Source organism: Salvelinus alpinus, chromosome 35 (genome assembly GCF_045679555.1).
Source record: "Salvelinus alpinus chromosome 35, SLU_Salpinus.1, whole genome shotgun sequence".
Lineage (NCBI taxonomy): Eukaryota > Metazoa > Chordata > Actinopteri > Salmoniformes > Salmonidae > Salvelinus > Salvelinus alpinus.
In genome coordinates this window covers 13,788,902-13,802,706 of record NC_092120.1, presented here as the reverse complement: position 1 = coordinate 13,802,706, position 13,805 = coordinate 13,788,902, and the positions used below count along the sequence as shown (strand labels likewise).

At 38.9% G+C, this 13,805-nt stretch overlaps 2 protein-coding genes and 1 long non-coding RNA gene across 3 annotated transcripts in view; 1 reads left to right on the top strand and 2 right to left on the bottom strand.

The window, feature by feature from the left end:
- LOC139564665 (inactive phospholipase C-like protein 2) overlaps positions 1-2,840 on the bottom strand; it is a 61,272-nt gene extending 58,432 nt beyond the window's left edge. Inside the window, exon 1 of the mRNA XM_071384383.1 lies at positions 2,470-2,840. The gene's annotated coding sequence lies outside the window, so the exon portion shown is untranslated. The remainder of the gene's footprint in view (positions 1-2,469) is intronic.
- Positions 2,841-3,628: 788 nt separating this feature from the next.
- On the bottom strand, positions 3,629-10,685 carry LOC139564463 (cysteine-rich venom protein ophanin-like). The gene is made up of 8 exons (XM_071384004.1): positions 10,618-10,685; positions 10,196-10,295; positions 8,564-8,664; positions 8,222-8,312; positions 7,764-7,906; positions 4,775-4,863; positions 4,569-4,651; positions 3,629-4,389 (listed from the first exon to the last, which is right to left on the bottom strand). The coding sequence occupies exons 2-8, from the start codon at positions 10,257-10,259 to the stop codon at positions 4,247-4,249; spliced, it is 714 nt and encodes a 237-aa protein (XP_071240105.1). The 5' UTR covers positions 10,260-10,295; positions 10,618-10,685; the 3' UTR covers positions 3,629-4,246.
- Positions 5,621-8,370, top strand: LOC139564464 (uncharacterized). The gene is made up of 3 exons (XR_011672744.1): positions 5,621-5,755; positions 5,990-6,091; positions 8,162-8,370. It is a non-coding gene; the product is annotated as an uncharacterized lncRNA (long non-coding RNA).
- Positions 10,686-13,805: the final 3,120 nt, after the last annotated feature.

Genomic DNA, 13,805 nt, shown 5'->3' with positions numbered 1-13,805 from the left:
CCGCAGGAGCGGTAGAGATACTCTTATGAAAAGCCAACTGACATTTACTCCTGATTATTATTTGACCATGCTGGTCATTTATGAACATTTGAACATCTTGGCCATGTTCTGTTATAATCTCCACCCGGCACAGCCAGAAGAGGACTGTCCACCCCTCATAGTCTGGTTCCTCTCTAGGTTTCTTCCTAGGTTTTGGCCTTTCTAGGGAGTTTTTCCTAGCCACCGTGCTTCTACACCTGCATTGCTTGCTGTTTGCGGTTTTAGGCTGGGTTTCTGTACAGCACTTCGAGATATTAGCTGATGTATGAAGGGCTATATAAAATAAACTTAATTTGATTTACTGGAGCTCTAAGTCTAGGTCAAAGAGGCTTCTAAACAGCTTCTACCCCCAAGCCTTAAGACTCTTGAACATCTAATCAAATGGCTGTCTGAAAACACAACCATTGACGAATTTCCGGTCAAGGGTGGTCCATTTAAAAATCATTCTTTCCTCCCTCGCCCCTTGCCCTGCAAGTGTATACTCGTCAGACGTCATGATACGTCATCAGAAGTGTCCACTTAATTTGAGGGCTGAGGGGATAGGGTGTGTCTTTTAAGTGTTTGGATCGCAGTCAGTGTTTCTTCCGACACATTGGTGCGTCTGGCTTCCGGGTTAAGCAAGCAGTATGTCAAGAAGCAGTGCTGCTTGGCAGGGTCGTGTTTCGGGGGACGCATGGCTCTCGACCTTCACCTCTCCCGAGTCCGTACCTTGGCTGCATTCCAAACACTTAAAAGACACACCCTATCCCCTCAGCCCTCAAATTAAGTGTGGACACTTCTGATGACGTATCATAACGTCTGACGAGTATACACTTTCAGGGCAAGGGGCGAGGGAGGACGGAATAATTTTTAAATGGGCCACCCTTGCCCGGAAATTCGTCACTCGTTCATCCCGCGATTTGTGTTTTCAGCCATTGGTAGCTTGTGGGTGCTTTATATGCGTTACAGTCAATTATGAGTGCATGTCTACTTATATTAGCTATGTAATTATTCATATACGCCTCCTGTATGATAGCTTGCAAATTAATTAGCTAACAAACGTTAGCCTGCCTTGATGCTTCTGCCAAGCTACTTTCCAAAAGCTAACCAAACAAAAACATCATTACGTTTATGAGACGTGTTTGTGCATTAGTAGCACAATTTCTAATTGATTTACTTTCGTTTTTTCTTACACTTGTATATTGACTCCATATTGACGTTGAGGTTTTAAGTTTTGGCGGACTTTTCTTAGTGGATGAACAAGTGGATGAACAATCATCGCGAATTGAGTTATGGGGCATTTCAGGCCCCGAAGTGAACATAATTGAAAAACGAGGGCTGAGGGGCTTACGTTGCAAACTTCCCTTGCTTGGCTAATCATTTGGACCGACGACAAATATGGCCACGGGGATTCTCCCAAGGGCATAAGGCGAGGGTAAGTGGACGAGGGTGTGTCTTTTATGAGCCCTTGTCCCAAGGTACTCTGTACCGGAGTTGCAGCGATGGGACAAGACTGTAACTACCAATTGGATATCATTAATTTGGGGAGAAAAAGGTGTATTATATATATATATATATCAATGCTTCAATTTAAAAACAACCCCAAGTGTATTTTGAATTAATATACTAAATTACAATTTAAAGCGTTTCAAATTGAAGTACAGTTTTAATTAGTGTGTTTAAATTTAAATATAGTGAACATATACTGTAGTATACTTGACTGAAAAACAATTAATTTAAAGTACACTTCTAATAAGTGTATTGAAGGTTGACGATAGTATATTTATAGTATATTAAAAGCTTGAAAAAAACTATTAATTTAAAGTACACTTTTAATAAGTGTGTTAGTGTAATGATATTATATTTATAGTATAATAAGATAAGAAAAATACATCTCGTATTTGAAGTATATTATTACAAAATGTTGTATATTTAAGTATACTTGTAATATATAAATTTTTCGCTTGGGATGTTAATCAGCTAATATTAAAATCTTGGATTTAATTCAGTGCTCTTGGATTTAATTCAAGATGCTGGATTGTGTCAATCCAAATGATTTCCTGGATAAAAATATAGCATTTTACGGTCTGAAAAATGTAAATCTGAGACTTTATCAATATGCTGTATTTATGTCAATTGTCAACAGATCATAACTTGTAGAAGACTAAATGTTTCTTCAATAGCATAGCCTATCCAGGTTTTGAAACAGATAACAGTATAATTAATTGTTTTTCTTGTAGCAGCTCTTATTCTCTTTGGCTATTCAAAAAGGATCCTTACAGTTTACGTTCTAATATTTTAGTCAAAGTTAATCATGTCTGAGTGTATGTGCAGGAGGGTATGCATTGCTGAAGTTTATATAGCCTACACATGAGACATGAACATAAACAGTTAAATTGAACCTTTTTTTATTCAAATTCTAGACAATAAATATACTGCAGAATACCTTACCTCTATATCAGTGTGCCAGTTCCACCTTGTGTTGCCTTCTCAGTGTTCTTATTAGAAGTCATGTGTCTTTTTTCTGATTAAGGATCAGTTCACATAAATCAATTGTTAAAAATACATATTGATCAGTTCCAGGATGTTGTAAGGGACAGTAGAAGGGACGGTGTACACTAACTGTTCAAAAGCAAAAAAGAATTGTCCATTAAAATAATATCCGGGATGCTGGCCTTCTAGGCAGAGTTCCTCTTTCCAGTGTCTGTGTTCTTTTGCCCATCTTAATCTTTTCTTTTTATTGGCCAGTCTGAGATATGGCTTTCTCTTTGCAACTCTGCCTAGAAGGCCAGCATCCCGGAGTCGCCTCTTCACTGTTGACGTTGAGACTGGTGTTTTGCGAGTACTATTTAATGAAGCTGCCAGTTGAGGATTTGTGAGGCGTCTGCTTCTCAAACTAGACACACTAATGTACTTGTCCTCTTGCTCAGTTGTGCACCGGAGCCTCCCACTCCTCTTTCTATTCTGGTTAAAGCCAGTTTGCGCTGTTCTGTGAAGGGAGTAGTACATAGCATTGTACGAGATCTTCAGTTTCTTGGCAATTTCTCGCATGGAATAGCCATTTCTCAGAACAAGAATAGACTGACGAGTTTCATAGTCTAAAGAAGGCCCGTTTTATTGCTTCTTTAATCAGGACAGCAGTTTTCAGCTGTGCTAACATAATTGCAAAAGGGTTTTCTAATGATGAATTTGCCTTTTAAAATGATAAACTTGGATTAGCTAACACAACGTACCATTGGAACACAAGAGTGATGGTTGCTGATAATGGGCCTCTGTACGCCTATGTAGATATTCGATAAAAAATCAGCCATTTCCAGCTACAATAGTCATTTACAAAATTCACAGTGTCTACACTGTATTTCTGATCAATTTTATGATATTTTAATGGACAAAAAAAATGTGCTTTTCTTTCAAAAACAAGGACATTTCTAAGTGACCCCAAACTTTTGAACGGTAGTGTATATCAAGCCTGCAGACGGTCATGTTATTCTGATACAGAATTTACAGAATTTACTGTTGTACAACAGAGGCATCTGGTGGTGACGATGACTATCTGATAGTGAGTTGTAACAGAGTCCATGAATTAACACATTAACACAGAGTCCATGAATTAATCTTCATGATCATTTAATGTGATTGAGGAAAATAATAAGGGTTATATATTTCTGTCATGTGCAAACATTTAATGTTGATAGAGCAAATGGTGAGCAGCATGAATCAACTTAAAGTTAAATGTGTTGAGGTATTACAGTTCTGTATAACCATATTACTGTGTAGTTAATTAGCAGAAATGAAATTATCAAAATGTTCACTGTTACTGTAACTGATGGAAACATTGCTTATCAAAATGTAGAGGATATTCTTATTCAACATCCATGCAAATCAAAAATTGATTTTCTTTGGTGAAATGGGTATGAAGACATTGAAACCAATGAAAGGGAACAAAATACATTGCAACGCTTCAAACTAACATTAGTTACTATAGATTAGACACCTTATGTTACCCCCAGAATAAGAATCATGTTTTATCTGTACCTTAGACCTACAGTGATTATTAAAATATTATTAGTGATAGTTAGTATTTTTTAAATCAACTGACTTTACCAGAAGTACAGTAGATAGATCAACCAGGTTTTATGTTTTTTTCTTCTTCTCATAGACAAGGAAACAACAGAGGAATCATTCAAAGTTATCTCTCAGTGGACCATTTTGGAGAGGTCTGGTGGTTTCACTTCTTTGCTATTGGGATGATTTTGGAGGTGCACAGGCAGAGGGCGGGACACCAGGCGTACACCAAAGGATTACTGCACCCGGCCTGTTTTTTCATGGCGGCACAATTGACATACTTGTTTATGTAAGGACAGGGATTGGCTGAAATGACACATAAGAAGAAACATTGGCAGTCAATTCATTGTATATTGACAGTTTACATTTGGGGATTATTGTACATTGAACCTTGTGAACATGTTTTTGAAATCTATCACTAACATTGCTGAGTCATATTGGTAAGATTTTAGACCACATGCATTTTCATCATGTCTGATACTTACTGCAAAGCTTGTTTTCGCAGGAGTTGGGGCAGTCAGCACATGTAGCTCCTTCCTTGTATGGAGCCACTCCTCTGTAGTTTCCCCTGTTAACCAAAGTATTGAAATGATCGCTGGATGATGCCTACCTTTCACTATCAGTTACAGTAAATAGGGTGAAATTGTACACAGGTGTTAGGTGCATTTTGGGTGTGATTGGTGCAACATACGCTCTGTAATACTGGCATCCATAGAAGTAGACTGAGCCAGGACACAGGGCCACACCACAGCCAACCTTGTATGAACTGTTCCAAACCACCTATATGGAAGGAAACACAGTTTAGTGTTATCAGAGTTTCATTGGCGAATAACTATAATGACACTTGTCGGTAACTACACACCACTCTGACTACCATACAGCATAGCAAATCAAATCAAATGTTACTTGTCGCATACACATACAGTATTTAGCAGATGCTATTTCGGGTGTAGCACAATGGTTCATAACAATATACACTGAGTATACAAAATGTTAAGAACTAAGAACACCGTCTCTTTCCATGACATAGACTGACCAGGTGAATCCAGGTGAAAGCTATGATCTCTTATTTATGTCACTTGTTAAATCCACTTCAATCAGTGTAGAAGAAGGAGAGGAGACCGGTTAAAGAAAGATTTTTAAGCCTTGAGAGAATTGAGACCTGGATTGTGTATGTGTGCCATTCAGAGGGTGAATGGCCTAGACAAAAGATTTAAGTGCCTTTTGAATGGGTTTATGGTAGTAGGTGCCAGGTGCACCAGTTTGTGTGGAGACAACTCAATATTAGGAAGGTGTTCCTAATGTTTGGTATACTCAGTGTATGTACAATACAATGACGGAAATTGCTACCAAAAGAAATGTCAATAAGTTAGTAATCTATTTTGTAAGTATATATTCCTTTGGTGTCAATAGGTATATGTGATTAAATATCCCGGAAAATATACATGACAGAATAGGAACTGTAGTGTTGGTGTGTGTTTCCTATCTGACCCTAATTAGTGGTGGACATGTAAAATGTATAAAAATAGTCCATTGCGGGTCCTTTTGTACCTAAATGTCCAGTGTTAAGCCTGTATAGTGTTGTTGCTGTGCACTCTGTTTTAAGGCAACCATTTTAGGGACCATGCTATCTTTAGCAACTGTTTTGGGTGTGGTCGAATCTGTTCAAAAGGTATGTTTATTTCCATATTGGTGTTTGTTTATTCAAATTTGACAGCATGTGTATTACTTTGAAAGTTAGGCCACTGCAGTTGTCTTTGATGTGTTTGGAGAGACGTTCATGGGGGTCCAAGCAGTATATTGAAACTGCCCTCTTTTAAGGTGACTAAGTTAATACATTTTGTATTTCTAAAATAGTTACTGTTTGTGTAGATATAGTGGCTAACTGCTCTTTTCTTTCATGCAGAAGTTGTTTGTCACTGTTTTTGGTTGTGAACATGGTCAGTTGTCACTGGAAGCACTGTAGATATTTAGAAAATGATACAGCCATCCAGGGAAAGGAACTGAGGTGTGTTTTTGCATTGTTTTACTGTACATTTTTTTAAACAAGCAAACTTTTAGCTGATTCATTAAACTTCTTGTTCTTTTTTTTATATCTGCCTCAGACTGATTCTCTATAAATTGGCCTATAAAACCTGTAATTTGATCAGATGTTACATAGTGCATTCGGAAAGTGTTCAGACCCCTTGACTTTTCCCACATTTTGTTACGTTATAGCCTTATTCTAAAATGTATAAAATAAGTTGTTCCCTCATCAATCTACACACAATACCCCATAATGGCAAATTATTAGCAACTTTATAAAATAAGACACTGATGTGACCTTTACATAGGTATTCAGACCCTTTACTCAGTACTTTGTTGAAGCACCTTTGGAAGCGATTACAGCCTCAAGTCTTCTTGGGTATGACGCTACAAGCTTGGCACACCTGTATTTGGGGAGGTTCTCCCAATCTTCTCTGCAGATCCTCTCAAGCTCTTTGAGGTTGGAAGGGGAGCGTTGCTGCACAGCTATTTTCAGGTCTCTTCAGAGATGTTCGACCGGGTTCAAGTGCAGGCTCTGGCTGGGCCACTCAAGGACATTCAGAGACTTGTCCCGAAGCCACTCCTGCGTTATCTTGGCTGTGTGGTTTTCATTAAGGATCCCCCTGTACTTTGCACCGTTCATCTTTGCCTCGATCCTGACTAGTCTCCTAGTCTCCTAGTCCCTGCCACTGAAAAACACCCCCACAGCATGATGCTGACACCACCATCATGCTTCACTGTAGGGATGGTGCCAGATTTCCTCCAGATGTGACGCTTAGCATTCAGGCCAAAGAGTTCAATCTTGGTTTCATCAGACCAGAGAATCTTGTTTCTCATGACCTGAGAGTCTTTGGATGCCTTTTGGCAAACTCATAGCGGGCTGTCATGTGCCTTTTATTGAGGAGTGGCTTTCATCTGGCCACTCTACCATAAAGGCCTAATTGGTGGAGTGCTGCAGAGATGGGAGAACCTTCCAGAAGGACAACCATCTCCACAGAGGAACTCTGGAGCTCTGTCAGATTGAACATCGGGTTCTTGGTCACCTCTCTGACCAAGACCCTTCTCTGGGCGGACAGCTCTAGGAAGGGCCTTGGTGATTTCAAACTTCTTCCATTTAAGAATGATGGAGAACACTGTGTTCTTGGGGACCTTCAATGCCGCAGACATTTTTTGGTATCCTTCCCCAGATCTGTGCCTCGACACAATCCTGTCTCAGAGCTTTACAGACAATTCCTTCGACCTCATGGCTTGGGTTTTGCTCTGACATTCACTGTCAACTGTGGGACCTTATATAGACAGGTGTTTGCCTTTCCAAATCATGTCCAATCAATTGAATTTACCACAGGTGGACTCCAATCAAGTTGTAGAAACATCTCATGGATGATCAATGGACCGGGTTCAAGTGCGGAGGATGCACCTCAATTTTCGAGTCTCATAGCAAAGGGTCTGAATACTTATGTAAATAAGGTATTTCTGTTTTTTGTTTTTAATCACTTAGTCATTATGGGGTATTGTGTGTAGATTGGTGAGGAAATTGTTTTATTTCATCCATTTTAGAAGATTGTAACGTAACAATGTGGAAAAAGGCAATGAGTCTGAATACTATCTGAAGGCACTTCATGTCATAATGTATCTGCACATAAGATGAATGTTACCTGTGTGTAGTGGCCGATGGATTTACCATTGATAGATCCATTGGGATAGGAGTAATCTATGACCTCACTGTGCCAGGCTGTAACTATTTCAGTCCAATTCTTAGAATTGGAGGACATGAACAGGTTCTCACCCATTTCGTAGTCTGTTCAGAAGTAAAGCATGCATGGAAAAGTTTACTAAATAGGTGTGTAACAGTGGAATCAAACTGGAACAGTTGACTAAAATGTCTTTGAATGCAGGATTTAAGATGTCAACAAATGTAAGCTACCATAGAGAGTCACTGGTGATAAGAAATCATGACATTCAAAATATATTTGAGCTTAAGATCACGCTCACATTGATACCATTGCAGCCAATGTCTTGAGTTGCATGAATCAATAAAATATATTTGTCTTAGTTTGCTCTACAGCAAGGGAAAAACAGGAGATGTCAAGGAGAGACAAAGGGGAAAACGTACCGCCAAGCATGCGACTGCTGGGTGGGCCATGAGCCATGGAGCAGGTGTCAACCCAAGCCTGAGCACTGGCCGCTGCCTCCTCGCTCCAGTTCTGCAAATCAAATACTAACAGTTCTAGAATAAAGCCATCCACAAGACTGACATCCACATACTAGTGTTCAAGGAGTATTTTGTTGCCACTGTATTTTCTCTACCTGTACAAAGACGAACCATATAAGGCTGCTCTATGAATTACATATCAGGGATTCTATTCTTTATGATGGATTTTGGGGGATACTATGTTGGAAACATTGATTCTGAGGTTTGTTACTGATGGAAAGTATATGAATCATGAAAATGTACCATCTTGAGCATGTCTCTAGCAGTTGGTGTAACCGCTCTCCGGAAGGCATTGTGCTGGTTAAGGATCTCAGCCTGAACTGCTGTGCTGTCTGGGCAAATTTCTATACATATACACACACACACACACACACACACACACACACACACATTATATTGTGGGATTATATGCACATTACTTACTCCACATGTAAATACTTCACTAAACCATTATACAAAGCAACTATTTACTCCTAATGTCTTTGCCAACATCTGGACAATGACTCCCAAATCAATCCACTTTCTTTTGTAAAAACAATACGTGATGAATTAAACATTGTGTGTGATGACTAAATCCAGTTTAATTCATTTATAATCATGTTGGTAGAGGATAGTGAAAGTCTACACACCGTTTGCAAAGTCTTCACATCAAATTGAAAGGGATTACATTTTTTCCTACAGTACAGATCTACACAATCTACTCTACCTTTTTGAAGTAAAAGAAAGGTATAGATAATGTAAACACACAACAACAAAAAACAAAGATGTTTTGTTTTTGTGTGTGTCTTCACACTCCAGAGTTAATACTTGGTGCAGCAGCCATTACAGATGTAAATCATTTAGAATCATATTCTACCAACTTTGCACATCTCCTAGGGCAGCATATGCCAATTTGTTTGTCAAAATTGCTCAAGCGCAGTAAATTTGGTTGGGAATTATTGACGGAAAGCATATTTAAACCTCTTTTCAAGCAAATTTATGTCAGGACTGAGTCCAGACCACTCGGCAACACAGCACCTTGGTAATCCACCATTCAGGTGTGTCTTTGACATAACATTATGTATAATTGTCTCACTGAAAAATAGAACTCTATCCCAGGATTTTCAGAAGACTGAGGAGGGTTATTTTTGTCAATGTTTACCTGGGCTTTGCGGCTTTCATATTTATTTTTGAAATTGACACACTCCCCAGTCCCTGCCGATGACAAGCAATACCTATAACATGATACTGCCACCATAATACTAACCCTGAGGTCGTTTTTTTTTCTCTGGAAAATTCTACCTATTTTAATGCCAAAGACACACCCGAATGGCTTTCCAAAAAGGTGTTTACTTGTTCCTGAATGGTCCAGTCTCAGTCCTGAATGAAATCTCCTTAAACTAGGTTTGAATATTGCTGTCCATCAACGATTCCCAGCAGAAGTTACTGAGCTTTAGCAATTTTGACAAAACAATGAATACATGTTGCCCTAAGAGTTGTGCGAAGTTGGTAGAATCTTATTCAAAATGATTCAATGCTGTAATGGCTGCCAAAGGTGCTTCAACCAAGTATGAACTCTGTTGGCTGCCAAATGTTCTAATTGTCTTTTACTTTTAAAATCTGGAGTAGGTTGTGTAATCCCTTTTTAAATGTTCAGGCAGCAAAATGTGGAGACTGTGCAACGAGTGTGTACACTTTCACTGGGCACTGTGTTAAAATGTTCGAAAGGAATTGTGCTTACTTGACTGTGGACACAGCAGTAGGAGATGGCTCAAGGGAAAGAATGAAAAGCTTTCAGAGTAAGACCTTTCATAAATACTTTAACGTGTAATTGGTTTCATGTCTAATGTACTGTTTCAGATGACATATGTTATTTTAAGTAATTAGTAGGAGTACTTACCACATTGCACACAGAGTACACTTCATGCAGTGTCAGGATGCAAACCAATAACGCAAACATTGTGCCTGAAATCCAGGAGAGAGAGACTGCACCTATCTAGAATAAGAATCCACATGATCAGTATGGAGTGCATTGCCTTAGTTTGCCTGTTGTCAGAACCTTTGCACAACTGTATGCTAGTATCTATTGCATTTTTGTTACTGCATTTTAACCTCAACTTTTGTCTTTTCCCACTCACATATTCACATTGATAGCCATAAGCAAAAATGGTACTAACAATAAAAATAGGCAATCCTTTGAGAATCAAGAGATTAGCCTTTGCACATCACGGAGACTGATGAACTCACATTTTAACTTGCATGTTCTCGAATAGTAATGCTGTAAAGATCTGTACTTCTTGCAGAGCGAAGAGGCTTACCTGCTCATGGGTCTTCAAGGAGGTTGAGTGGCGCTTGGTGCTGTTCTTTTTCCTTTTATATAGCCAACGCTGGGCTGTATTCGTGACTGTGGTAGGCTCACCTTTTCTTTCACTACTAATGATGCAGAGGCTGTCAATATTACACAATAAATGCAGAACAACAATACATCCAGAAACCAGCATTGAGAAGCTGACAGAAGTAAATATGAATTTGTAAGCGCATGGGGTGTAGTTTCTCCACTGCAAACCTCCACAAAGAAAGGAGAAGCGCTCTGTAAATACTAGTGTAAATAAAAGAACAATTATGGATGGCGTTGACTGCATATGGAATAGAACGCCAATTCTGAAAGTAGGGACCACACAATGGCAAATAGTCTTCCTTGAGTTTGTTCTAGCTTGGCAGGTTTGTCATTCAGATTAATTAGCCTTTAAAGACTTTGCCTTTGGGGCCTGTCCAGCCAATGTGTCTGGGCCACAATAATGACTGTTTAGTGTGTATAACCAAATCCTGTTGTATAAATTCTGTCAATATACAAGGATTTATCCTTTGCATAATAATGATCTGCTCGGAGGTCAGAAGGCATTCCTTTAAAAATGGAATGCATGACTTGTTGGCAACTGACATAAATAACAAAGTTGGATATCATTTTGTACACCTTATCATGATGCAAGGTGACTTTGGGTGTTCAGAAAGGCCCCTAACAAATAAAGGGGATACGTAGTCAGTTGTACAACTGAATGCCTTCAGCATTTAACTCAACCCTTCTGAATCAGAGAGGTGTGGAGGGCTGCCTTAATCAAAATCCACGGCGCCCGGGGAACAGCAGGTTAACTGACTTGCTCAGGGGCAGAACAACAGATTTTTAGCTTTCGGTTACTGGCCCAATGCTCTAACCACTAGGCTACCTGCCACCCTCAAGAATATTATTTGATTATGCTTATTACTTCACTTATATCAAGATCTTGTTTTAATAAACTTTCATGAATAAACCAATAAATCACTGAATTGACAGTGTATCATTACAAATAAACAAATGTCTGTCATAATCAAGGTGTAATTAGTTTTTCCAAACCGATTCCCTCTATCCCTAAAAGGCTGAATAAAATATGTCTAGAGTTTACATAGAAAGTTGGTAAGTAGATGTTCAACACACTTATAATGCAATGAGAGAATATGCCGAAACCAAGCACCCACGTCATGTGTTTTGATGTCATATCACCTTACCCTCATTCACTTCCGTCAAGAACACTTGTGATGTTTGTATATTTAACTGGGTGTTCCTCTACATACTATACATTTTTTGGGTGCAGCAAATACAATGTTTGCTCACTGACCTAAATATACTGAATAAAAGTATAAACGCAACATGCAACAATTTCACAGTTCATATAAGGAAATCAGTCAATTGAAATACATTTATTAGACCCTAATCTATGGATTTCACATGACTGGGAATACAGATATGCATCTGTTGGTCATAGATTCCTTTTTTTTTTTAAGTAGGGGTGTGGATCAGAACCAGTCAGTATCTGTTGTGACCACCATTTGCCTCATGCAGCACGACACATCTCCTACACATTGAGTTGATCAGGCTGTTGATTGTGGCCCGTCGAATGTTGTCCCACTCCTCTTCAATGGCTGTGCGAAGTTACTAGATATTGGCGGGAACTGGAACATGCTGTCGTAAGCATCGATCCAGAGCATCCCAAATATGCTCAATGGGTGACATGTCTGGTGAGTATGCAGACCATGAAGAACTGGGTCATTTTCAGCTTCTGGAAATTGTTATATTTTTGGTCCTGATGTGGTAAGATAGTTGGAATAAATTCACGAGCCATTTTATAAGTTATATTCTTCAAGACTCAATGGCTATACAGTATTTAAGTCCTAAAATGAATGTACCAATCCCTGATGGTCCTTTTCAAATAATATTTACAGTTTTCACAATTGCTGTGATTGTGTTTACCTGTTTACCTATACTTAAGATACTTTTTCTAAACTCTTAACACAGCAACACACCTACATCACACAATTAGCCAAATAGTTCATTTTCTGCTCAAAACCACATTTTGTTCATTAAATACCAACTCCACATTTCAAAATGCAAAAAACCTTTCTCTACATACACTAACTCTATCAAACACGTCAAACTCGATTCAAAATCCAATCATTCTGTCAAAACACTAGCACATGTTTTCTATCCAAGAGGAACATACAGTCAATCATAGCACAACGACTTTCAAAATACTAACAGTTGATGGCATTACAAAAACTGCATTACTTTTCATGTTTCAGTTCTACCTGCAGACAATAGACAATATGAAATCCATAGTTTTTTATCATTCAGTTTCCTTTTATTGTAAATCACTCTACATTTGTTGGATGAGTGTCAAATGTGTGCATTTTTGGCAACATACAATCTAAAAGTGAATGAGTCATCTTTACTTTATAGAATGTACAGTAGAAAAAAATAGTAAGTGACAGAATTGCTGCAGTAAAAGCTTTATTAGCAACATGAAATTGCTGCCAGTGGACAACAAAAGATCCAACATACATGGCCTCAATGGGGTTGAGGAAATGCGAGTAGGGGGGAGGAAAAGGGAAACCATTCTTGAATGGGCTGCAAACCAGTTTGTGATTGCATGTGAATGGTGGAATGCTACATTGTCCCATGCAATCACAATGTCCTCATGTTTCCTCCCACCTGTTCCCTTTCTGGCACCAGTTGTTGTTGGAGGTGATCTAAACACAAGAAGGTGCTCAGTGTTGTAGGGACCAATCTGGCATTTCTACAGGACCAAACCAGCACTCGAGATTGCAGTCATTGTGATATTTGCTCTGACACGACACATCAACGGTGGCCCCTTTCCCCATGACGTTTCTTCCCCGCCGATGTGTTTTTGCCAGGTTAAACACTGCCTCATCTACATCAATTATTTCACATGGGGTCTGATTAGCCTCCACCTCCATGACTCTCTGAAAAAATCAAACACAGTATGTGTAAATGCTTTTCAGTATTTCCTATCGTATGTACTGTAACCCATGTTTACATGTAGAGTAGCATAATGTAAAACTCACTGTAGAACAAGAAATATTGGATGGACACCATACCAGGACATATTGGTGCCAGAGTTCCTTGACCCGCTCATTGTTCCTTTCAAAAGGAACCGTGTACAACTGTTTCATT